At 37.9% G+C, this 27636-nt stretch overlaps 1 protein-coding gene across 1 annotated transcript in view; it reads left to right on the plus strand.

The window, feature by feature from the left end:
* The first annotated feature begins 16830 nt into the window (after window positions 1-16830).
* Window positions 16831-27636, plus strand: part of PPP4R1 (protein phosphatase 4, regulatory subunit 1) — a 42575-nt gene continuing 31769 nt past the window's right edge. Inside the window, exons 1-2 of the mRNA XM_009889095.1 lie at window positions 16831-16945; window positions 27233-27375. Coding sequence (XP_009887397.1) covers window positions 27256-27375 — 120 coding nt within the window. The 5' untranslated portion in view covers window positions 16831-16945; window positions 27233-27255. The remainder of the gene's footprint in view (window positions 16946-27232; window positions 27376-27636) is intronic.

Raw genomic sequence — 27636 nt, forward strand, 5'->3', positions numbered from 1 at the left:
GCTTGATAACTATATCTTTTTTTGAAGGCCTTTGCTAAATGAAAACATTCTTTTAGTCTGTTATGTTTAGTCTAGTGGGTCTTTTAAATTTGCTGTACTATACTTGCATAAGTTCTCTGTGTAAATAGCTGCTGATTTGGATTCCTGCATTTTTCTTTCATCTGCTAAATGATTGCCCCCAAGCCTGTACCAAAGCTTTATTTTAAAGGGTTTGCTCTATCTGTGCTTCAAGCTGTTAGCAAGCTCTGCTATCAAAGTGCTACGTAGGGGCTAATGCCGTAAGCCTTGCTGTTAGCACAGCAGCTTTGCATTAGAGCTGCTTTGCATTTCCCCCTTATCTTCTTCATTGCTTCTACCTCTCTCTTCCTTCTCCCCTACCCCCAAACCCAATCCCACCAAACTTGGAGCACAGACAACAAAGTCTATGTATTCAGGTGTGATGACCTCGCTGCATTCATAAGAGGCTTAAGATGGACAGTGCTCCGTGTTTGAATGGGAAATCTGGGGGAGAGGCAGAGAAAGGGATGTGTGGTTCATACTTTTGCTAATATGGTGGACGGACTGGAATCTAAGATTATCACTTGCAGATCCCTTTTATATTTTTTCACCTGTTTTTTAATTTTGCTGAGTAAAATAACACACTGGCTAAGATTGCATTTTTCTCTGAAACCATTTGTGATATCAGAGTAAACGTGTGGCATCTCATTTGTATTTTCTGTCTCAGACTACAGCAGGAGAACAGAGTTGATATATTTTGAGTGTCTCTTGGAAAAATCAGCTCCCACTTTCTGACAGTGGGATTTATGATCACCAGTGAGTGATACCTGGATCTGGCAGGCAAGATGGTGGAACTCAGCATTGCAAATGCATTTTCTAATATTTGTGTAACTCATCTCAATAGCCCTTGGTTAATGTTACTGAAGCAGTGCAGTAAATTTGTGGTAGCAAATGAAGCACAACTGAGGCTTTGGTCTGTGATGTCACTGCGGAACTAGACTGGAATATAGTTCGCTATGAAAGGGTAAGGGTAGTAAGTTCCTAACTGTGGACAAATAGAGATGTTTAGCTTCCACGCTCGTGCTGAGGTGGATTTCTCTTTGCAGAACATCAAGATGCAAAATGATACTTCTCTTGGAAAATGAGATGGAAAGGAATGTATTTACAGTATTGAAGGGCTGAGAGCACTACTTGTGTTCTGCAGAAATCTGAATGTAAGGTGAATTTATTCTTTCCTAGCATAGGGTATGGTGACTTAGATCAAAATTTGCTGTTATTATTTTGTGATTATCATACCAAATGTTTGGGCTTGTAGGACTGCTATTTTTACTTTACAATTAAACAAAAATTGCTTGCTTGAATAGCAGAACAGAACTAAGTCCTTCCTGCACGTAAGTGCTGTATTAACCTGGACATGCTTATGGTAACAATTGATGTAGACTTCAGCAAATAGCCTGTACTACAGTTGAATAAAAATTAGTACATTTTACTAGCAACTGCCATAGAGACTTGATAGATCTTGAGAGTGCTTTGGGAGTGCAGAAGATAAATTGAGGGAACTGTGATATTAGTTGGAAATCTTGAATCTTCAAAATTATTTGTGGCTCAGCTTTAAGAAACGAAAAAAGCTCATCTTTAGAGTACCTGTTGTCTTGTTACTGAGTTTCCATGTCAAAATAAGGGAAGATATATTTCTGCCATGGAGCCCATAGCAGATACAGAAGAACAAAAAAAGAATACATGTAGACCTTGCTACTGAACAGTCTATGGCAAAGAGTTCATGCATTACAAAAGAAAAGAAAAATAGTAATTATTTTTTCAAACATGTTCTTGTGCACCTGTCTGTAAAAGAGGCAATATGATCAAGATATTTGTGAAAGATACTATGAAGATGAGATATGTAGTAGAAAAATCAGCTCACTTGAAAATTGGCCTATAGACTACAGTTTTATAGGGGATTGAGTTTTAAGTGGACTTCCGTTTTGTTGTTGTATGGTCAACCAAGCTTGTCAATGGTTGACTAAGCACCTTTAAACGTAGTCTGTCTCAGCAAGATTGCCGTATGGTCCATGATAGTTAATAATTGTGGGAAGTAATTGTTGTACCTTTGCCATAAAATAGAGGAGAACTTAAGGGAAACAGGAGAACTTAATGCAGATGGTGTTAATATATTCTTGGTACAGTATGAACCAGATGCGAGATAGATAGACAAGCCTGAACAACTTCTACAAAAAACAGTCGAACAAATGATTGGACAGGAAAATGAAGGTACAGAGAGGAGGAGTTACTTGGCTTGTGTCTTACAACAGGTCAGCGATAGTCAGATATTGAAACAAAATCCAGTGCTTATCTTGTTATGCGATGCTGCCTTGTGTTTGGTGGTAGTGGTGTAGAGTTTTGAAGAAAAATTTGCAAACTACTTGCTCTAGATAATTTAATGCATTTATTCATTTTGCTCTGCTTTGGTGCTTATGTGGACAGAAAATATGGGCACTGTGATTGCTTTTCACGCTGTTGTCCAGTTATTGTTCCTCCTCCTGTCACCACTAGTGACTTTAAACTGCTGGGATAGGGCATTTTTATAGAAACTTCTAATTTCTTAGCTCTACTGCTTTTGCATGTTGGTGTGAACGTGTCAGACCAGATTAAAAAGTGCTTAGGCTCTGAACTTGCATTAGTTTTCAGCAATGTCTTGTAGCTTAGATGCCTTCTGAGCATTTGGTTCAGACTTATTTGTACTGGTTTGAAAAAGTAAAGAATTTTAATTCTATCCGAGCCAAAACTAGTATACTTGTGTTCAAGGGTGTTTTTTGCATTTGTAAAATTTACAAAAGGTCCTGTGCTACTTGGGCAAGTGTTCAAAGTTGGATGGAAGGCAGAGGGCTGAAGAGGAAATATTCAGTTAACAGCCTTTTGGATAGCTCTTTTGCAATAACCTTCCAAGTATAGGTAATATCAAAGTGACTTGGTTTATTGAATAATAAAGTGTACTTTTTATACATTTTTAGATGAGGAGTGGTTAGATTGTTGGTGAATCATATTTGGGGCAAGTTAAAGACAAATATCCACTTGAGGGGCTTTGTTAGAATGGGAATTCTACTGGGCTGATGCCTCTTTTCACTTGGATTGGTGTGTTGATGTTGAAAGTGAAAAAGAAGATGTAAGATACCTGTAACAGTACTTTAAAAGAACTAGATGCTGTTCATGTACTGACTGATTTATTTTTATGACCTCTCTCTTCCCTGTTTGTATTAGTGTTGCGTTTATCAGGATGCTGCCATTTTAATGATCTCTTTTGTGACAATGAGCTGAGATGCACTTCCAGCCCAATGTAGTGCTAAACTTAATTTCACAGTGCACAAACACAACAGGGTCGAATCCACACACCTCACTTCCTGTTTGAATTAGTAGGAGACATCAAAAAGACAGAAATACAACAACTGCTTACAGTTTATCATTGACATTTACATCTAAAATAGAATAAATTTAAAAGTGAGTTTGACTTGACTAGTTTCACGAGGCAAAATTATCAGAACATTCAGTTCACTAAATCAAAGGCACTAAACATCTAGTCAACTTTGCATGTTTACATGTTAAGACATATAGAGTGAGCAGTTCCCATGTTCTGCACTGTCTAAGATGAATCTACGTTGGACTGCTCACTGTAGGAGTATTAGGGGAGAATAAATGTAGAGGGGAAGGTGAGGAGCGTAGAACATGAGGTTGAGAGCAGAGAAATAGAGGAAGTAAAACTAGTGGTGGCTGATATAATGGTCAGCAGTTATTTATTTTTTTTTTTATTTGTGCACTTACTGGCTAAGTAAAAATAACCAGTCACAATAATTATGTTGATATTTTGACATAGTTCCGTCAATTTATGCTTTTAAATTTATAGTACGATCAACAAATTTGAAAACAGGACCCTGTCATAGAATTAATTTCACTGAATATTAGTGATGTTCTTTTTTTCTCCCCAGTTGGTTTTGTCACAACTTAACTTTATTAAGTTCTGTAGTTTAGAAATCGATCTGATGGTGGTTTAGCTCCCTAGTGAAGGGCGCAATTATAATTATACAAACCCCCCTATAATTATTGCAATTAATTTCCTGAAATGAGGAGTATCTGTGTAACTTATTTCATGTGTGGATGCTGCAGAATGTGTTTGGTGCTTCATAGTATGTCTTGAGTTGGACCTCTGACAGTAGGAGCTCGCATACAATAAAATGTTCCATGAGGAGCGGCTAAGGACTTTGTCTAGTTTGGAGAAAAGGAGGCTGAGGGGCGACCTCATGGCTCTCTACAGCTTCCTGGGAAGGGCAAGTGGAGGGGGAAGTGCTGATCTCTTCTCCCTGGGATCCAGTGATAGGACATGTGGGAATGGTTCAAAGCTGCACCAGGGGAGGTTTAGACTGGACATTAGGAAGCATTTCTTTGTCGAGAGGGTGTTCAAACACTGGAACAGGCTTCCTAGAGAGGTGGTCGATGCCCCAAGCCTGTCAGTGTTTAAAAGACATTTAGACAATGCACTTAATAACATGGTTTAGCTTGTGGTCAGCCCTGAATTGCTCAGGCAGTTGGACTAGGTGATTGTTGTAGGTCCCTTCAACTGAAATAGTCTATTCTAAAAAGACTAGTCTGTGTGAGAAAGGTGTGTGGCGTAAGTATAAACACAGGAAAATCTCTGGTTTTAGTTGAATCAGTGGGTTTGATTAAAGGCCCACGAGTCTGTCAAAGGATGTAGCTTGTTCCTTGTTAACTTAACCCAGCATAAAATTTTAACTTGCATCATGTGTGCTTTTTTACCTGCCCTCACCTTTCCTGTGAAAATAAAACATTCTTGCAAAAAAAAAATGAAACAACCAAACCCACAAATTCAAATCAAACACAGGTTCAAACAGTTGTGTAAACCTGGGGTTACTAAGTGCTGCAATAGCTTTTTGCAGCTGACCTTTTTTGAGCCTTCCTTTCCTTCCCCTGCAGTTTGTTATCCTCTGCCTTAGACATCTCCAAGAGCACTAGTGCCTCTCCCCAAATTGCTCTTCCATCTGCTTTGTCTCCCAGTTCCTAGCACACTTCCTTTTTTTGCCCCTATCTTCCAGATTCTTCTTACACCCTTGCTCTTTTCCCATCACTTCATTTGATTTCTGGCAAGGATTTTGTGTCCTATCAGCAACTGCAGAATTTGGACCCTCCTCCAGGGATGGGATTTATTTATGACCAATTGTCCGTTGATTCTCTACCTAGAAAATGGGAGAATTAGTTTGTTGGTAAGGGATGCTATTAACTCAGCTTAGATCTAAAAATTTTACTCTGTGGAGAGTTTTTGGTGTTAAATCTTTCGACATTTGAAATATGTTTAGGAAGACGGTCAGAAAATTGTAGTTGCTTGTGTATTCTGAATGTCGAAGATAATGATACAATGTCTGATAACCAATTTACATAACATTATAATTGTATGGAAGGTAAGAGGACAATAATCTTATTTTCTTTCCTCTATAGAGTTCGCTTTTTAAAAAAAAATCATTGTTGGAGTTCTAGATCTGTCTGTCTTTTATCTATCCCTATTAGCCAGTTTTGAAAAGGCTTTTGGAGAAACTTGACTAGGCTGATGAATAGTTGTAGTCTGCTGTAGTATTGTATTTTCAGGAGTAAAGCAGGTGACCTGAGATAGTTCTTGCAAATAAGTGAATGCATTTGCAATATTAGTAGATAAACGACTGCATTTGAGGGCTAAGGTGTTTGTTATGGGACCGAGTTTCCAAGTGGTTCAGAGGGCATATTGTGGACAGAAAAGGTGGTAGTTCAAATCGTAATTCTTGAAGCAACTCTGCAGAGCAGGGATGGCCCCCTTTTCCATTGCATTCTGGTTTCGTGTTGATAGAGGTATCTGTTGATATGAAGTTCCCTATTGACCTGCTGGTTAATAGTTATGCAGTAGGTGAATTGTGCCTCTTTGAATTGGTAGTCAGATATAGCAGCACACATCTGAACTTTTTAACATGCTTAATTTAGATTCTCCTTTTTTTAAAAAAACTTATTTTTTGTTCTGTTAGATTATGGTGTATTAACTCTTTACCTCTGGGTAATTGCCCCTATGACTTTAGTCTATGCATCTTCAAAAAGCTGACTTCAGAATTAGCTAAAAGTCATTTGCTTAATAAAAATATAAGGTATAAAAATACTGTTTGTCAGCTAAAAATATCATAAACCTTGGATGTTTAGTGAAACATCACATTTGGGAATTTAAAGAAAATTACTCAAAATCCGTTTAGTCCAATTTATATCTAATCAATCACTCTTGCATAAAAAGGCTTTCTGGGGGTTGAGGAAAGCTAGGGGGAAATGATGTAGTGTAGTTAGTAAACATATTGTCAATGGGACCTTGCCTAGACTTCTGTATTTCAGACCAACAACAGACATCATTTTAGTGTTAAACTACTTTGATTATAAGGAATATTTCTGATGTCTCTGATAGTTGGTGTGGATGACTACAGCTCAGAGTCTGATGTGATTATTATACCTTCAGCCCTGGACTTTGTCTCACAAGATGAAATGTTGACGCCTTTGGGAAGACTGGACAAGTACGCTGCAAGTGAGAACATATTTAACAGGTATGCTTTTTAAATGTCCTGTCTGGCTAATGGTATGCAAACTATTCACCTGATTCAAGTCTGACTGACGTTAATTTGCATGAAATACAAATAATTTAAAAAAAAAAAGCCACCAATAACTTTATTAAGTTTTCACTCCTCCTTCTGTTTGCTGATACTCCTCCTACTTACAGAGAGCAAACTATTAATGGTAACAGAAGAACATTTGCTTACCTTTTAAGCAACTGTAGTTAAGGACTTCTTGAACTTTTTCATTAATTGGATCACATTCTTCTAGGTTTTTTGTGGATGCTAACATTCCTGTTGACACAGGACTGGAAGAGAATAGTAAACTGTATCCACAGCTCTGTGTGGAAAGTGACTTTAAGAAAATACTTCATGGAGGGTCAGGAGAGGGTAATGAACAGCACTGTAGATTGCCAGAGGAACCCAGGAAGCATTCTGCAGGATCACCCTCATCCATAGTTTACAGTTTGAGTATTGCTGCTTCTGGTTATTGAAAATGAAAAGCTGCTGAAAAGAAAGTCATATCTTATATCCATTTAATACTGTGGTATTTATTTTTCCCTTTCTATTTCTGTAATGCCACTAAGCTAGTGTTTTTATTTAAAAGCACAGGTATTGTAGCATACTTCAGACAGACACGCGCCCCCCGCCCCATACCCTGCACAGAGGCACTATGCAATGGAATGGAGAAATTCAAAGCCAACACTTATTTTAACTGTAACTGCAAACAGTTACAAGATCACAGAAATGTATAAAATATGTTAAGGTTGAGTTTTTCTGGTGTTTTATTTTAATGTAATTTACTTTGGGCACCAAGTAAATCTTTAATAAAGCGTGTTTGCTTTTATGTTGAATTCTTAATTCAGTAGTATGTGGAAGATAAGTCTATGATCATCCACCCTGTAGGTGAGCCTCTATTTTGTTGTTCGTTGCCTGAGCTCTGTAAAGATTTAGCTTTAGTCATGTGATGTATACTTTAAATTCCATACTACATGTATAAGCATCTCTCATTTGGAAGATTTTCATTCTAATTGAACAGCAGTTAACAATTACAGAATGTTTTTTCTTATTATAAGCTGTATAAATCTGTATGCATAAATTAGTTCTGAAATGCCCGATTTTAAAAATTTTTGTTTTCCTGAAATCAAAATATTATGGTATTTTACGATTTGAGATGAAATCAGCAATTTGCCAACCAGGAGAAAGTTTTTGTGTGTTTGACTTTTCATAGGGAGGGAGGGAAGAGGAGCCTTTAGGGCTATAAGTGACAATTATGTAATAAAAGCCAGTAGGGTGTAGAAGAAAGTCAGAAACTTGAGTTGTGTGACTTGAATTTTAGACAAGAATAGTGGTCCTAATATTTTACTTGCCTGTTTGAGAAAAAACTCTGAGAGTCTCAGTATGGATTGCATGGGGTGTGGGGCATGCATAAGCTTGAAATCTTTTTGATGATGCTGTACAGCTTTATGCATCCTCTGCTTGCCTGCACTTTTCTGCAGGGGAATATGGGTGGAGTAACTATAGTTTTCCCTGGGTTTTTCTTGTGTTCGCTTGTTTGTGTGTTTGGTTTTTTTTCCTTGCCTAGTATAAACATGTTGTTTAATCCTACCTCTCTTTGTAGGCCTACTGTTTTATGTAGCACAAGAAAAAATAGGAAATAGTATATGATAGCCATTAGCGGTATAAGTGTGAGTAGCAGTGAGTAGCACTGTAAGTGATAGTGAGTAACTATTGCGGGCAGTTTATGATGATTCAGCATTAGTCAGTGTCAGGAATAATTGGAGAGATTTTTGCTGGACAGATGAACTGGAGCATTTCATAGGGAAAAGATAATAGACAACTAAAATGTCATTTAATTTATATCTCTTAGTATGGTATAATCACATCCAATTACTTATACGTAGTTTAACATTATTTTATATTATGATTGAGTTAATAATAATGTTTCAGTTGTTTCTGTGACCTCGAACCTGCATTTTTTTTCTTTAAATGGATGAATTTGCTTTTAATGTGTTTTTTTTTTTTTTTAAAAAAAATCTTTAAATTTCGTTTTAAATATTATTTCTCTTTGCATTTGTTTTTATTATCGTTTTCTAACTGGTTAGTAATCTACGTATGTATCATATGTAATCACACAGATATTTGCAGTGTGTAATTATATTGAATGATTAAAGCGAAGTGATTTTTTAAAAAATTGCTACAAAAGCCTATTCTCCTTTGAGTGGATTCCTTGAGCAGTCATGATTTCTCAGTTGGCGTATGAAGGCCAAAGCCAGTTGCTCTGAGATAGAAATGGATCTATGTCTGCATCCTAAGAAATTTTAGCAGATTGAACTTGAACTTGCAAATAGGAATTGGCTTCTTCATTTAAATATGTATGATTTTTGACAGGATGAGCTGAAAAAAAGAGTGAGGTAGGCAGTCCTTTAGCAACTTCCGACATTGTGGAAGGAGTTACTGTGTGACAATTTTTGGCATGTTATGGTCTACATCCTCACTGTTTTAAGTGTTGCTGATCAGCACCACACATGTTGTCTAGTCTATGAGAATGGAGGGGAACCTAACAAATATTACAATAAATGACCTCTCTTGTATCTGAAAACCAAGGCAAGTGGGACTCTGGTTATGGTTTTATTAATGAAGAGGCAGCATCCAGACTGGATTTGAGAAGCATCTCTAGCATATGCCTTAAGAATCCAGTATCATATTTCAGCAAGAGTAGATTCTGAACAGAAAGCCAAGACCATCACCCTGAAACACAAGGTCTCCTTGTGTCTGGTAGCACTAATATGTGTGCGTGCATGCATAGACGAGGATTCCCTTTTGCTATTTGCTTTAAAAACCAATTGCTGATGTAGATTGGAGCATGGCTTTTGTCTCTTCTTATTTTAAGAATCCCTTGTGGGTTTTCCTAAGCTTATTGCTGTTAACTTTCTTCAGTTCCTCATTAAGAAGGCTCAGAAGTATATAACACTTGCCAATAGATCTGTTTGAATAGTGAGGCAGTTCCTGAACAATAGTGTCTTCCTTCTGATCAGCCTACTTTTGGGGGAATTGTTGTTGCCCTTTCTCTTCAAACCAAAGCAGATCTTGGCAGCAGACTGTCATGTGTGATCAGTCTTGGCTATCAATGTAGATATTTTTAAGCTGTCCTCTTGCCATGCTTCTTTGTGTTCTGAAGTACTTCTTTGCTTTTCCCTTGGGAGAATACCTGATGTCTTTTGAAGTAGTTTTTTTAAAAAATAGTTTAACTTCAAAATACGTGTAGATCAGCACTCAGCAGTAACTGAGGATATATTGAATCTCAAAGAGGGATTAAGTTTAGGTGTGTATATTTACGTACAAGCTTATCAATAGCACTTTTGCTCTCTACAGCATAGGTGACAATTTGGCCTAAAGCAGTCTGGATAACTTGTCTTTTTTGACTAGAAGATACGCTCTTCTGACTTCATGGCACAGATGTGGTTTCTGATATGGTCAGTAAAAGGTAGTAGTCTTACTTTCTAGAATCCAGATGGAAGAGAGATTAGCATCAGAAAAGAGGCTGTACCACCTGTGGCAATGAATTATTTTAATGTGGTTATCTGATTCCTGACTCCAACAGTCACAATATAAACCTTGGGTGTACATATCTGTGACTATGGAAAATAGTCTAGAAGCTTTTAGAACATATGCTCTGTTTCAGGAACTGAGAAATCAATTTTTTTCAAGGAATTAAGGGTAATGATAATTTTTTAGATGTATCAGGGCTATATCACAAGCCTTTCCTGTTCTCCACTCCCTTTTGTGGGGTCAAGAATGTTATTTTACTGTATATTTAAAAAATAGGACTTCCATGCAGAAAGTACCTCCAGTAAAACAGAAGAATGCTGTTTTCATCCCTCTGTGCTGTAGTGCATTATCAAAAACCTCTGTAAGACAGTATATTCAGTGGGAAGTTGAGAAACCTTATCAAGACCTTCCTTAAGGAGGAAGAAATTAACTTGCCTTATTTTCATTTAGGTATGATCAGATTATAACCAACAAGCTAATTGAGAATTTGGTTATCCACTGCTGCAGGGTTTTTTCTCCCCATTCATTTTCCTTCTCTGTGTGCAGCGTAAACTTTCTCTTTTTGAGAGCTGGCAGTTGAGTATTGACAATAAGGAAATGCCAAACTCATACCAAAGTCATGCAGGTGAAACTACAGTGGCATTCATTCTGACTAGGACGCTTCTCATCATTTTAGGATAAATTAGGTAATTTCTCCTAATTTCTAGCTCTCCTCTTTTTTTCATGTTTCAGTCTTTGAGCCCACTGTATGTCAAAGAATAAAATGAACCTCAATTTGCATTTTTATTGCACACAGATTTGCAGATATGTGCATACCAAATACATTTCTTAAGTTTCACTTTCACAATATAGATTGAGACAGTTTACCTTGTAAGTGCATGTTAAAATGATAGAAGCTGAACTATCAAAGGACAGAATTTTCCCAAAGCATTAAGAGAAGTCTTAATTACTTGAGCAACACTGAATGCACCTCTGTGTGTTTAGCCTTTCTTCTTAAGAAGGGTACAAAGATGTTGATTTTAAAATTGGGATTTTATTCACAATATCTTCTGAGATTGTTTGGGGAAAAGAGTGCCAAGCTACGTTACTACCACCAATATTCACTTAAATGTGACATGTCATCTAATCTTGATCTAGAAGTTCTGCAAAAATGGGCGATGAAAAAAATACTCTTTTTTTTTCTTTCAACATATGCTTACTAGTTAATTATGCTCCTTGTGCAGATGAACTCATTTAAATTCTACAGTACAAATTTATTGAAGGGCTAATGATGGTAATTGGTACACAGTAATTGTATCACTTAGAACTCCCAGTATTGATTCCAAGTAAGGTCAAAGGAGTGTATAAAAGGAGTTTGAATGAGCCAAGCAAAGATTTTTATAGGTCCTCTCAGACTATATTGTCACAAATCCTAATTATGTCTCTGCATGCAGAGTCTTCAAAATATCTGTCCCTAACACATGGACATAAAGGCAGGGTGTTTGTAGTCGGTGCCCATTTTATCCCACTGCTAATTGCAGTGAAGCGTGCCTACAAGATACCCTAACTGTCAGTTTTTCTACTATTGGACAAGCTCTCCCCATGCGTGCTCATGAAAACTTGAACTTTGATAATTGTCCGCCACTTCTGCACATAATAGCTGAAGCGCTTGTACTGTATGCTGCATTCCAGCCTTTGACCTCTGCCCTTTCTTTGCCTGTAAGCTATTTAATGGATAAATAGATGCATTGCATAGGTGGCAGTGGTATAAGAAATAATTTTCTTTGTGAGTTCACAGCTGTAGGGTTATTGATTTGAAGCTTTGCTTTCCAGAGCAACTAGCAAAAGTCTCTTTGGACCTCGAGGAATCTCGTAGATCTGACTGAATGGGCATAAAGATGCAATTCTATTAGTTGTTGCAATGAAGACAGCTCTGCTGGCACTGAGAATGTGTAAAGGTAGAAGTTCTTAGTGGAGCTTGGTATCTCATTAGAGGCAAGCACTGCACAAACCCAAGCCAGTGGCAGGTGGGAAGTGGCAAGAAACCATTAATTGTAGCCCCACATCATGCCCTGATAACCAGGAGTAATGTACAGTAACAGAATGTATGCCATTAAAATCACTTACATTGTCACTATTAATGTTGGTGGAGTCATTTCTGTCACATACGTACTTGGAGGAATCTGATTCCCTGTTAGAATGCAGTGTATGGGGACATGTCATTATCCCTAGAGGAAATCTGCTTTTCTTTTTCCCTGTCACAGGAGGTATCTTGTTGCCTATTGAGCATGAAGCCTGTCTGCCTGTTTTTGTTGTTTTGTTTGCGTCTAGACCAGACAGTTCATCCTTCAGAGCTCTGTTACAATTTCACAAATACTCACCTGGTACTCACCTGGCAAGTTGCTGGGCGAGCTACTGCTTGCCTTGTAATACTGTGCATTGGTAGTTCATTGCACTCCTCTGTTGAAGGTTTTTTGTAGCTCAACTGTCAGTGCTTGCATGAGAAGATGAGACTGCTAGACAGGGCACCAGGGACCGACCCTTGCTTACTCTACAGTAAGTGGAGCATGTTGAAGTGTAAGCTTGCAGGGCTTAAGTCATTCTGCATTAGTTGCCTATATGTGGGCTCTCAGCCTGTTGCAAATGCGAGGTAGGTTTAGCTCTGTGTCCTGTGTTTGTACCTTGGAGACACAAGAATAATTTTGACAGATTGTTGGGAATAGTGGCAGAACTAGGTCAGAGCCCATAATATTTGGAGTACATGAGTGGATGTCGTCTCCCAAAACACTGGATGGATGGAGTTAAGAGATTACCCTGTCATTACTGACTGCCTACCCAGTTAGATTTTTCTAAAGTGAGCTTAGCTTGCCCTGTTGTTTTCTGTTGTAATGCTTTTTACGAGAATCTGCTAAATGTAAAAGTAGATCCATTGATTCTCTTACAAGCCAAGGAGGGAAATACCACCTGGATGCAGGTGGGGGACATCTTCTACGTTTAGTCTAGGGAAGAAGTTGAATGTCCCTTCTTAGCTTTGAGTGGATTTAATAATAAGTCATATCTACTTTAGGTTAGGATTTGCATTTTCATCTCCTCCTCTTGAATATAAGGTTTCTGGCCTTCAGCTTATGAGGTGGTTACTTCTACGTAGCCCTCTGTCCAGCTCACAGGAACTAGCAAAGACTTGCTGTGAGATCCAGCCACCATGGTTCAGGATACTGCTAATAAAGCTCTATGAGGAGGTGAGAGCCTTCTCAGAACTCCCAGCATAGTAGGGAGCCATTCCATAGTTCCCAGGAGCCGGATGGGATGTAGTGCTGTTTATTGTGGTTCCTTACTTGCTGAGGCCAACTTAGTGGGTCAGTTTAGTAGTCTCTTGCTTTCCAAGATTACATTCCATACGTAGGAGACACATACATCCAGGCAGGCTGGTTTATGAAATATGCTTCATCTGTTCCTCTTCTCTTTTCAGAGGTGTCCAGCCCTTTAAAAGATCAAGTCAACTCTGCTTCTAGGTTAGTGTGTCACATAGTCTGTTTCCCTCCATTAGGATTTTGATAGCTGAACTTCCAACTGCATATCAAGATCTTTGCTGAGAGATGTTGCACTTTTATGGAGTTGAAAAGAGCGAGAGAGAGGAAGTTTGTTAAAGGCAAATAGTTTTTGCAGTTTGCTTTTTAGAGGATTTTGTTCATCTGTATGTCAAAACAGTTTAGTTTAAGATAGTTTTGCAAGTTACAAATGTGAAATGTTTAAATTACTGATCTTCAGTTTGAGAAAACAAAAATGTCAGCTTAGCTTTGGGAATTCATGAAAACCTACTGCATTTCTCTGATTGCATGGAATTGTAAAGTTCTCAAGCTTCCCCTGTACATTAGGAATGTAACCATCTGTTTCTTAGCAGTTTGTGACCATTGCTTACGTTCATTGTTTGTAGTGAACATGACCAAGTTTAGCTATGCTTCTGCTCTTATCTACAGCACTGCTGTTTGTCAGCAGTGCTTATATCTAGCCTACATCCTAAGAGTGTTTCCGTCAGTCAGCGCTGGAAATATCTGGCACTTGACCCTTGCTGCTTCAGCATTTTGATAAACTGCTCCGGGGCAGTGCAAGAGCTAGCAGCATGTTGGACACTGTTTCTTAGCCCATTCAACTGTTGGGATAATCCTGATAGCTCTCTGAATTGATGTTCAACCCACATTGTCCAAAAAGATGATAAAAGCAAGAGTTATGCCATTGCAGGCTGTTGTTGAGGAGAAAGGTTGATTGCCACACATTGCCAGCTGCGTTGTTTAAAAACTTAACATTTAGGGCTGTCCAGGTAGTTGATGGGTATGACTTTGTAACGCAGGCTGCAATAGAACCTTAGAGGACAAACCCCCAAATTTGACTGTGTCTTGTCACTGACAAGTTAATCCTTAGAAAAATTTCTCGTACGTTAGAAGTAGTAACTGAGTTGATCCTGATTTGTTTCATATTTTCTTAATGTTTCATTTTCTGCTTCGCTTAATATATGTCCCAGACACACTTGGGCTAGTATATTTTATTTTCACAGTATATACCCATTGCTCTATACAGCATTTGAATGAAGTTTAGCTTCTAAACATCACTGTTGGTATGGAAATCTTCAGCTTGAGCATTCATTCTTTTTTGTGTGAAATAAGTGCATAATTCTGTTTAAAACTGTTCTGCAAATAGTGGTGTTGTCTTGCTTTGTATGGAAGAAGTTAGGGAATTAGTAAGTGAGGATGAAGACTGACACTGACTTCCTAACATTCAGCTTCTGTTTGCCCACTTGGCAGATGATTACTGTTTTTCATATTTGTGGCTGGTTTCCCTTATCCTTGTAAACCAAAGGGATACTTTTAATGTTACATTTAAAGTTAACAGTTCTTTAGGATTACAGCAGGTATCAGAATTAAGAATTCCCAAAGCAGGACTAACTAAATTTGCTGAGTTAAAAGTGAATCTATGTAAAATTTTACTGTTTGGTTTAAGAAACTTGTATGATTGCATAACTTCTTGATTTGGCTGTATTTCTGGACACAAATAATGCTAATTTTTAATCTTTCTTGTAAACTAGGCAAATGGTGGCTCGAAGTTTGCTGGACACTTTGAAGGAAGTCAGTGATGATGAGAGAGATTGTATTGCTGTGTTGGAGAGGATCAGCAGATTAGCTGATGATTCAGGTAGGTAGCATTAAACACTTTACTGGGTTGATGAGGGAAGGTCAGAATTGCTGAACCTGTGTTCAGCACAGGACCAATATGTTCTTTCTTGTCTTCAGTATTCAAACTAGGCTTCTGCAAATGCAATAAAACACTGTAAAACTTCATTTTGCTAAATCATCCCTACAAAGATGACTCAGAATTATGCCCCTTCAAAATGTAGAATTACCAGTTTCCATCAGTACATTTTTGAGTAACTCTTTATGATGTATTTCAGCTACTCGGCAGATCTACATGATTATTTTAGATTTGTAGATAAAGATTAATTTCTTGCCTTGAAAAGAATCTTGTAAAACAACTGTGCAAAACTCTCATTAGTTTTGATAGAATTTAAATGCTGAAGTTGTTCCCTTGGTCCCTTTTGCACAACCAGTTGTGAAGTTAAGAGAGGCAGCAGAAATTGGTAAGCAAGATGCAGATATAAGTAATGAGTAGGAGGGCTCTGTAGATATAGAGGGGCTTTTGCTTGTGAATCTATTGAGACTACTGGGTGTTTGGAATAAAAGGCAAAAGCAGGAGAAGAATGAAAAGCAAATATGAAAGAAAAGGAGTGCTTAAAAAGCGGTGGGGGAGTGGATGCAGGGGAAATGGTGTGGACAGAGCTGCAACAGTTCTTTCTGAAGCATCTTCAATCTAGAATTTTAAGGGCTTGATTTTAACATAGCTGATACAGTTGGAGCACCAGAAGGAAGGGTTTAGAGACAAAACATCAGAGATAATCTGAAGTTCATTCTTTTGTCACTGTAGTATTGCTATGGAAAGAAACTTGTCTTGTATGAGAAGAAAATATTTCTTCTATTTAATGTCTGTTAGTTTTTCTCACTTTTTCCAGAATTGCAGAACATAATGCTTTCCAGGGTAAAAAGGCATTCTGGTCATTTCTGTTATTCTGTCATTACTGTCTTCATTTAAAGTGCGCATTTTTATTTTTCTGAGGGAATGTCCTTGTTTAGCCAAGAAAATAGCCTGTTGTAAGCATTACATAATTGTATTGAGTGCCTCTCCAAGGATTCTGTAAGAGGGGAAAAAAAGTCACTATTCATTTAAGATTAAATCTGTATTTGAGAACAGTGGCATGCTACTGTTTCAAGAGCGCTTTCCTAGCAAAGCTCTGCTTCTGAAATCTGGATATACTGTGCTTGTTTGTGTGATCATGTTAGCAGTTTTGAGCATCAGAGACTTTCTGAAGCTTCATTTAAAGTTTGGAAAATAGAACAGATTTGTCCTGGGAAAAATGGCCTTGTGCAGCAACTTTGTAGTCTTGGGCTTTTCATTGGTGACAATCAGTGTGTGAAATTGAAGTTTGTTTAGGTAGAAATGTAATGAAAGCCAAGAGTTGAGCTCAAATCAATCTGTTTCCTTTAGCAAGGGTGGGGTATGTTTTTAGTCAGGGTTGATATTTTCTCAGTGTCTGTAAAAGCAGCATTTCAGGCTTTTCCTGCATTGTAGAAGTTTTCTCAGATCTGCCAAACTAGTAGCACTGGATTCTACAGCTGCCCCACAAATTACATTTCTGCAGACTTAACTGATTTTTGTGCCTCGAGCATTTGCAGTATTGGACTTAGCCTGTTTCTGTAAGACATGTTATTAGAATATCCTTGTGTCTTAAACCATGTGAAAATGTTAGGGAACTAGATCTACTTTGTATCTTCTTAATATATGTGCTTGACTATTATTCAAACTGCAGCACAGTGGGTTTTGTTTGGTTTTTGTTTGGGGGTTTTGTTTTTGTGGGTTTTTTCTGTTTTGTTTTTTTCTTAAGGTTACTATTACTAGACTTGTTTTTCATTTTTCTCTCATCTGGTACTTTTTCCCATTTATGATATTTTTTCCAACTTGTTCTGTAAAACAAAAAAATAACCGAGTTTGGAATAAGAAAACTTAAAAGTATCTGTGTGTTTTGACTTCCTTGGTTGGAGCCAGATATTTGTATGGTTAGAGCCATCCTGGACTCAAGCCTTCACATTTAAATGCATAAATAAAGAAAAATGAAAGCAAATTGGGAAGTCAGACTAAACTATATACAGGTCTTCTCATTTCTAATAGGTGATACTCATTAGTCTTATGCCTACTTTTTAACATTTGGAGGTATTTGTCATCTCTTGTCACATCACGTCACAGAAAGCAAGGTATTTTTCTTTTTTTGGCAGTAGTTGGTATAATAAGGTTTGAATTGAAGAATGTACCTGGGGTACACAATATCCATGCTCTCTTTGTGCTACCGCTGCTGTTATCTGAAGTATGGGTACAGCAGTGAACCAGAAATACCAACTGTCCTAAAGTTGCCTAAGCAGTCCTCTGTCCTTTTAATACCTTGCAATTTCAGAAGCTGTGTAGGTGGGCTTATATTTTTCAGACATAGTCCTTGCTTGAAAAAGAAACAAGTTTAGGGGTTTTTTGGGGGTTTCATTTGTTTTGGGGCTTTTTTGTTTGGTTGGGTTTTTGTTTTGGGGGGGATGTGAATTATTATTATTCATGTACTGTGATAACACTTTAAGAAACTAAATGTCATCTTGGTTATGCTAAGCACTGCATTAATGTGAAATAAAAATTAATCTTTACTAGAAAAAGATCTGGATCTAAATATATGATTTTAGGGTGGAAGGCACAAATCAATCATGAGACTGGTTTGCTATGATTGGCACAGATCTTGACATACAAACTGGCTAGCCATGACATGAATTTTTTTGAGGCATCATGGCAAAGGCAAATGTCAGCTTTAAAACTATTTTTAAAAAACTCTTGACAAAAAATTCTCAAAGCAATAGCTTTTGGTGAGAATTCATTTGGACTCTGAGTATTATACTATTAATATCACCAAATTATGAAAGTTTCTTTGGGGAGGAGGAGTTAACTATTACTTATACCTAAAGAAAACTAAGTGGTGTTTTAACATCTCTCTGTCAACAGCCAGTTTGCAGGTTGCAGATGGACAGACAGCAAGTTGTAGTGAAATGTCTTTTGTGAAGGAGAGTTCTGACTACTGTTGTGTAACTGCACATAGCAATGATATAAAGTGGGTCTTCTCCTGACAGGGCGGTTTGGACTCTAATGAATTCGTTCCACATTACATGTCATTTTGCAGTCTTAAGATCACCAGTATGTTTCTACTGGAAAAAAAATGCCCACTTCAGGTGATATTGGAAATGAGGTGCTCCCAGTGTTGGTGGAACACAGGAATTGCTGTGCCCTGGTATCATGTCCTGCTGTATGTAAATGGCAGCACAGAATAGCTGTTCCAGTGGACGAAACCCATCAGTGGCAGTTGGGGAATAATCTGCCACCTCCAAACCCCTTACTTGCCAAAGAAACTTTTTCTCCAAATCTCAGTTGTTTGGAAGGCTTATTTTCTTCAGTGTTTTTCTTCATTGCTGTAGTTGGATGTTGCTGCTAAGTCTGCGATTTTGCTGTGAGGTTTGGATATTTTTCAGTCCTTCCAAACTCTGGACTTTCCTACTGTCTTTGGTAGCCAGTTCCCTAGAATAGTTACAGCTGTGGTAAGAAAGGTGCTACCTTGTATTGCTTTTGAATCTGCTGTTCAATCACTTTGTAATTTCTCTGTTTCTTTAGGGATGTTGGTTACGGCTTCCCATTTAGATGTTTTTGTAGTGTCCTTGAACTTATAGAAGCCAAGAAGCAGCTTGGCATAGAAGCTCAGTGCTTGGCGAATGTTAACTTATCCCCCATAAGCCCTCGTTAGTGATAAAGTGCTTATCTTTGTGTTAAAACAGCTGTGCCTTCTTCCTTCTCAAACATAGACAAGACACAGACTTATGTGAGCTTGAACAAGGCCCTTATGTCTGTCTTTTCACTTGAGTAAATTAGTATTATTCAAACTTTTTTTTTGGTACCAGCTTGCGAATGGCTTATCTGATGATATAAGGCTTCATCACTGTGCACACAAGTACAATTAATTGGCCTCGAAAATTAGCCTCAGCCAGAATTATTGCATTATTGATATTTTTCCTAAATGTCCTTGCAAAACTGGGCACTGAAAACTTTAAATTTCATTTTCTGAGGGTTCTTTTAGAGGGAGAGTCTGTATCTTCATTTCTGAAATATATGTGGTATTTTGGTGTACTATGAAATAGATGCTTATAGGTATCTCTCTAAAAAAAATGATGGAGGAGGGGGAAGAAAGGGACTTCCTGGAGGATTGGTGCTTATTTGCTTGAATATAACCAATAAGATTTTTTTTTTTCTCTGGAATGAAAAGTTAGTCCCTTTACTGTATAGAATCAGTTGTGAGTGCAGTTTGAAAAACAAACTGATTTTAAAAAACAATTATTAGACTAATTGGTTATTAAGTTTTGAAGCTGTATAATCAGTCTTAATGTGCATGGCCTCACAACCTTAATTGCTTAATAGCATGCTTAACCTATGTTAGTAAGACCATTTCAATTATTGCTGTTGCTATAGTGAGAGATGCCAACAATACCTGTTGAATACACATATTACAGCATTTCATTTAACAAAATCTTCATATGTAAGCAATATTAATGGGAACACTGATGTTTGCCTTTCCCAGCTGTCAATAGCTCCACCTGTGGTTTTTTTTTTTCTTCACTCCTTCATCTTCATGTTTCTGGATTTTCCATACCTCTTCTCCCATGTCCTGCTACACTAAGAATTCTTTCCTTTGCTTGATGTGGTCCTCTTTTGTCTCTCCACATATCTGATGGATGACTAATGGTGACTTTACCCTCTCTCGTTAGTCTGTATTTCGCTCCTCGCTCTGCTGGTCAGTAATGAAGGCCATTTCTGGTTAGTAAGAGAAAAGAACCTGACTACTGAAGCAGCACACAGGTCAAACACATCAGTCTTTCTGATGGACTCCTAAGCTAAAAGGGATGAGCTCTGGTTACAGTATATTTTCACTTGTCTAGATTTTATTTTGTCTTCAAAAAGGGTAGGAAATTTGGAGGGACAGATGAAACAGGAAATGACAGAATTTAAAAGGGAGAATTTGGATGACACCAGAAAGAGAAGAAAGAAAAAAAAAAAAAAAAAGAGGGGAAGGAAACGTTGTATTTGGGAAAAATGGGGATAGATAAAGTTTGAGTTGGTAAACTCTAGAATTTATTTAAACTTTGTCTTTGGTCATACAAATGACATTCAGTTTGAGAATAGGCATGTATACAAATCCAGTATTATGGCCATGCCGTTGTCAGATTGGCATCTTAGTATGCTGTGGACCTTGTATTCAGGCTGAATACAGAAATGGGGATCTGTACAGGGGGAAGGGCCTGAAGGTGTTTTCTGCACTGCTTGTTTCTCTCTAGCACATGTAAATAAATATTTTCATTTGCCTTTCACCAACCTTTTTTTTTTTTTTTAAAAGAATTAAAGTGTAAATGCAAAGCTATGCGCTTATACCTTTACTTCTCACTCACAACCCTTAATAAGAATAAATATTAATATTATTTATATTCAGGTGTACTTAAAACATTCATCAAAATCATCAGTTAAAGCAATGTTAACATCACCAGTTGTTGTTCTTCATATATGCTTTTACAACACAGAAACATTACAGCCCCTCAAAATGCAGGGGAGATTGGCCGCTGCTTATATTCCAGAGTGGTCATTTTGGGATAATGAAAGCTTAGCAGAATTTCTTCTAAATACAGTATGTTGTTGCAGAACAAGCTATTGGGAAATAAATCTAGTTGCGAGCTGGCTCTGGAATAATTACTTCATTTACAAATAACTGTTCTGGAGCAATTAGTTTGTATTATACTGTGCAGCTCTGCAATAATCCCCTTTTAATTTCCAGTATACAGCTAACTGTGGTGCTTTACTTTCTCATAGCTGAAGTAGACTATAGAGTGAACTGAAGAAGCAGGAATGAAACAAACATACACATTTATATAGGAAAGCTAAGCATATGTGCTAGGAGTAGCTAGATGAGTATGTTGGCACTTTGCTTACATGAGAGATGGTGTCAAATTCTAGGGGAAATTTAAGTGTTTTTTCGTGAGTGGGGAGGGAACAGTTAATTACTTCTATGATTTTGGAATTGGCTTGGGATGTTGATTTAAATGGTGATTTGTGAAATAGCTAAAACTGAAGGTTGATGTGTGCAGATTAAAGTCTGTCCAGGTTCTGGGGATGTTGGTTGGAATATAGTGCTGTCCTGTTTTATCTCAAACCAGGACAAGTTTTGTTAAGTAACTTTACTTTTTAGCTGGGCCTCTTTGAACTACTGAAACTAACAGCACGTTGTGCAGACACTGTTCACTCTCAGTATGGTAAGACCTGTGTTTGTACCAAGGAATGGTATGCAGAGAGACTCTTGCTTATACTTATTGCTATAACACCCAAGGGCAGCTAACTTTGTTATTTGCCCCATTGGAGGGTTGGAAGCGGAAAAGCATAGACAGGTCCCACCTGCAGGGAGGAGAGGACAGGACAGGTGACCCAAACCTGGCCAACAGGGTATTCCATCCCATCTGCGTCGTGCTCAGTATAAAAGCTGAAGGATCAATGAGTCGTCCCTCTTTCTTCAATGGCCGGTGTCCCAAGAGGACTCTGTTCATCTGCCTTTGATCCCAATCCAGAATCCAGTTCCCGTCCATCACCGAGTCCAGTCTGGGACTTCCCCAGTGCCAGCTGGTTACGTGATTGTCATCCTGGGAGCTTGATTAGGTTTTGTGTATATTTCATTATTTTCTTTTTATTTTATTATTAATTTTTCATCAAGGTAGTTTAGTTCCTTCTAAACTCAGAAGTCTCTCTTTTCCTCCTCTACCCCTGTCTCTGAAGAGAGGTAGGGGGAGCATCTGTCACTCACCTGATGGCTGGTTCGGTCTAAACCATGACAATTGCTGGTTTCGTGTGGTCTGGAAATCGAGAGAGGGAGAATGGTTTCATTTTATTCTGGCAACTTCTTTTCAAAGTCATTTCACGAAAAGAAGACATGGAAGTTATTTTCACTTTCTTCTGTCCTTCTTTTAGTTTTGCTTGATTTCTAAAACTCAGTTCAGTATAATTTTGTATCTAGAAGATACACAAGACCTGATAGAATGAAATAAAGTGCTAATGAATGAGGGGAAAAAAAAAAGTACGAGTTTGCTTCTGAGATCTGACTTTTTATATTAATATTTCTTTTCAATTTTTTTTGTTTTAACAGGTTGCAACTTTTTTTTTGTTTTCTAGTAGCCTGCTACTTTAAGGCATAGATTTCTACCTTCAGGAGATAGTTTGAAAAGAGCATTTAAAAATACTTCCTCTGCCAAACGGAAAAATACTGTTCCAAGCAAATGTTATGGAGAACATAATTGTACACAGTGATTTTCCAGAGTCCCTAAAATAGAAACTTTCAGTCTTGATGTGAAGCGAAATTCTCCACCCAGATTTTGTTTATACTGTGTGAAAGCCTGGTCCTGACTGTATTGTACAGTGCAAAAAAAAAAAAAAACCAAAACAAAAACCAAAAAAAAAACCAAACAAAAACCAGATATATTCATCAGCTGGATGAGCTTATTCCTTAAGAAGTTGCGTGTAATAATTTTAACTGATACTGCCATGTTCTGTTCACTGTTTTGATGACCAAACCATAAATTTGGCTATAAACAACAGAAAAGTTTAAACTGAAATGGCAGACAGATATTGCAGTATTGAAGCCTGCTGGAACCTGTATTTGGAAATGCCACCCCTCTAAGTTAAAGGCAAAGCTGAGGAATGGATGAAGGGAATCCGAAGTCTTTAGTGGAAATTTTTGGTGTTGTTGCTTGGGTCTTCAGGAAACATAATGCAAAAAAACCTCTACTGTAACGCCATCAGACCGCAAGATTAGGCTCTATTCAGTACACATGGGAACATACGCTTCAGCATTTGGAAGAATTGAGCTCTTATCTAAATTGGTAAGCTTAAGGTTCAGTTTCTTGCATAGCAGCAGTAATTCCCCCGAAGAGCACAAATGCCTTTTTGATAGTGAATTACGGTGTTGCGTTACATTGCCAGTTACGTACACAGTGCTGGTTTGTTTCTTGGTTTGAATTGACCTTACTAAGATTGCAGAGCCACGTACTTAAAAGTTAAGGAATGTAAGAACTAAGGTGACTTCAGAGTTCTAATTCATTCCTGGGCATGAATTTTTCAAATCTTTAATTGCATGATCTCATCTGTCTGTGATCCTCACAAAGCCAGAGCTTACTTAGTAGCTCAGAAAGAAGGGGGCTCACTTTACGGGAGCAGCTCTTCAATATTATCGGGTAGAGTGGCCCCTGTCTTTAAGTGCTGCATAATAGATGAACCCTGTTCTGAAGAAAAAAGGATATTATGTTTTTGGTACTCATTGCTCTCTTATTGGAGTGCTTCATAAAGAAATGTATGAACTCAATTTCACAGCAAGCCATGTCAATTTGGGGAAAGGGAGTGTTGCCATTACTTTACCAGTGGGTGGGCAAACTGTAGAGGTATCAAAATGAAAATGGTCTGCCCGTTTTTGAGTGCATAATGTCTGAAGCTTTATACATAGCTCTTGATATGCTTAATATAGAGCTCTTGTTGGCTTTGATTGCAGTGGTGGTATTTCTTCAGCAGTGAAGACACAGAGTTCAGACTGCAATCAAATGAGTAGCGTGCAATTACTCTGTGAAGAGTTTTGACTTGAGCATTTTGCACAGCTTCCCGCAAGGCAAAGAAACAAATCATGTTTCTCAGCATTTTACTTCTTTCACTCTGTTTTGATGGTGATATCACAGTAAGCAGTTCCTGCACCCTCTTACCATCGCTTGCTTGCTTTCATCATCAGATAGTTCTGCTACTTGAGGGAAATGTGTGATTGCACAGGGAGACCAATCTAAGTGCCAGTTCTTGCTGTTTAATCACGCTGCAGTGGTGGGGCGAAAGCTGCGTCAGCTAGATCAGCTGTTTGATAGAGTTTGTAGTCTGGCTGCACGAACAGTTGCATTGGCATAATGGAAAGGCCAGCAGCAAGTTTTGGATTTGGGAGGGTGGGAACTGCCTGAAGCAAATTTGGAAACAATTTAAGAAGAACTGCTGCCAAACACGCAGCCTCAGCCGAATTTCTGTTCCTCTCTCCCGCTCCTCTCTGCCGTCCCCACATCAGTCACTTTCTGTCTGCTGCAAGGAATGAGGCAGGGGTCCTAAGACATGAGAACGAGCTCCTAGTGATAAGCGTTGTGACACAAGCCTCTTGTACCCTTAGATCACATCCTGGGCATGTTTTGAAATAATAGCCTTATGGGAAAGGTGGGAGCAAGTCACTCCAGTGCTGGCATTGAGCCCTGGTTCCAGTTTCTTGTCCAGCAATTTTCAGTCTCCCTTTCCTTTAGTTGCTAGTTTTATCTCCTTGTCACTCACCTCTCAGCCCTTCATCCCTCCTTACCCAGCCTGGTGGTTCCTCATTCTGCTGTTTCCCACCTGTAGCCTTTTTGAAAGAGTTGCTCTTGGGAGAGGGGCTGTGTACGTTTTGTCTGCAGTGGTGATGGCTTTCTCCATCTCAAAACGTGTTTGGCAAGGAAGGACTCTGATCTGTAGTTGCTGTGCTCTCTGTCAGCTACTGGGCAGGTGCAAATGGAGGGTGTTTTCAAGGCCTCTTAGCTCAGCCACCTTTGGGTAGGTTTTCACACAGATGGAAAAAACATGTTGAAATGTAAAGGGACTCCTTTCTCTGGCACATTTCAAGCCCTTCTTCCAGAAGTGAAGATAAGAGGACCAGAATTCAACATAGGAAGAAAATAGATGGTTTTGCCAACTTTAGTCTTGAAAACAGCTGATCTACTTTGGGTTTGGGTTGGGGTTTTTTGTGTGGGTTTTTTAATTTTTATTTCCCGGAGAAAACTTCATCCTAATAAAGAATTGCAGCTTATGCTATCTTGTGTTCTAAGGAGTTCTCTGGCAAATTTTTGTAAGGAAGCGAAAGATGAGTTACTATGATAAGAAGTACGAGGCAACTTTAATAGTAGGAGGTGCTGCAAGCTCCCAATAGGTTAGATTGAAATTAGAAACTTAGAGGATAGTAACATTTTATTCTCTAACTGTGTGTTTTTTAGAAAAAATGGCAAGAAGTAGTATTTCCTTTCCTTGCATTAATATTATATGTAGAATTTATCTTTCAGAATTAATGATCTCATTAACTATTATGTTTGTCCTGTTTTCAGGTGCTTATTTTGGTCAACCGTCATGTTTAGTGCTATAGACATAGTGTTCACCAAACTGTAATTTAGCCTTTTGTTATCTGTTTGCTTTGATTAATTCAAGTCTGCTAAAACTTGCATGTGATTTTGAGTAGTCTTCTTCAGGATCTGACTTCTTCGGTACTAATTTCAGGATGTGTGTATTGCTTATGGAGTTCAAGCTGTGCATGTTTCAGAACATCTGAAGTTTAAGTAAAAAAGCTTTTGTCGTGTGTTCCTGTTAATGTTTTGGGAAGAGAAACAGAGCAGATTTTCTTTATTGTCATGAACAGCAAACCTATTCAGTATTGATTTATCTAGGATTTCAGTTTGTATTTTGAAACTTTGTCAGCAATTCATAAACTTTACAGAGGACTTTGGTATGTTTTTCTGTAGGAAAAGTAATTTAAATCTATAGCCAAAGAAATGGAGCCTGTAGGCATTTGATTACTGTGTGTGCTGTCATCTGTTCTGTTCCTATTGTCCTCAGTGAAGAAGAGACTGCACGCAGCATGGTACTTGCTTTGTGTTTGTTTTGTTTTATTCAGGCCTAAGTTCTCTCTTAAAACCAGTGTTCAAGAAAGCCAACTGCTGCATGCATTGGCCATGTTAAATATAAATGCAAGTTACGTGCTTCTATCCAGCAAAAGGTTGTATTTTTAATGATAATGATTTTTAATGATAATTCCAAGGAAGATGGTTCTGGTCGTACCATTAAGATTTACCTGAACAATTCATAAGTAAAAAATTTAGTAAGGCGTGAGTGTCCTGTGAACAGCATAAATCTTATTAAAATATTGTAAATCAAATTACTGTAACTTGAGAGTAATTGATGAGTTTTCATTATGTGTTTTTATAGATAAGCAGTTCTCTAATAGTAACTACAGATGTCAGCAAGTTCTGAAAGGACGGAAATACTTAGTACTTGGGTCTGAAATTATATTTTTTTTTTCTGTGGACATGTGGACTATCAGGCGTGTGATAATGACCTACTTCTTAAATCGAAGCTATTTTTTTAATAGTTGGAATTTAACACACATTTGTATTTCTTTTCTTGTTTCTCCTCTCATCCCCCAAATAGATGTGCACGTTCTGTAGGGATTAGGACTCATTCAAGCACTGCACTGTTCTCTGAATTAAAACAGTGAATTAAATATTTTTTTAAACGGTCACCAACTTTGATGAAAAACATACCTGAAAAGTTTAACAGAAGCAACTGTTAAAAAATGCAGGACCTGTTCCATCTGATGAAAATATCAGTAGCCTTGAAAAGCAAAGAATGAAAATGAGCATCGGTGGTTGTGGCTGGTTGTCCTGCTCAGTGGGATCTTTCCCTCATCAGAGGCTGTGACCCCGAGCTTCCCTCAGTTTGTTTCTTCTCCTAGTGGTACCAGTGTTAGGTTGACTTTCTGCTTAGCAGGTTTCTTTAAAGTAGGTGGTGCTCGTAGGGAGTTCAGACAGATTCCGATGCACATAATGTTTGGTGAATTGCTGTCTTACACTTCTTCCTGTTTTTTAACTGAGAATGTGGGACCCATCTTTTTAGTAGTTTAGTAGTACAGAGTGTGGTTTTTCAAAAAGATCGTGCTTGTCAAAATGAAGCTTGACATGAACACTTGAGAATATAGTTTGTAGGTACAGGACTGTAAAAACCTTATTCTGGCAGTATACTTGTAAACATTTATTGTGCCTTGTTTGGTTTTATTTTGACCCTGACAGAGCCAACAGTGCGAGCAGAACTGATGGAACAGGTGCCTCATATTGCCATGTTCTGTCAAGAAAACAGACCTTCAATCCCGTATGCTTTTTCCAAATACTTACTGCCTATTGTGGTACGATACCTTGCAGACCAGAATAACCAGGTAAGTGTCTTTTACAAATAGTTTATTAGCCAGTTGAATATATCTGGTGTGAGGTTTTTCAATTTAAGTAATTTAGCATCATACAAGTGTGTAATATTTTGGGGTAGAAAGGTTTTGAATGATGTGAAATACACGGCACTCTGAACTTTAATGAAAGAAAACTTCCAACATTTTTTTCATCTGACTTGATCTGTTCTTATTTGGGGCCTTTTATCTGATATTGTAATCTTATGGACAAAATCAAACAGTCATTTTGATAAG

Source organism: Charadrius vociferus, unplaced genomic scaffold (assembly GCF_000708025.1).
Source record: "Charadrius vociferus isolate BGI_N301 unplaced genomic scaffold, ASM70802v2 scaffold65, whole genome shotgun sequence".
In the NCBI taxonomy this organism is placed as follows: domain Eukaryota; kingdom Metazoa; phylum Chordata; class Aves; order Charadriiformes; family Charadriidae; genus Charadrius; species Charadrius vociferus.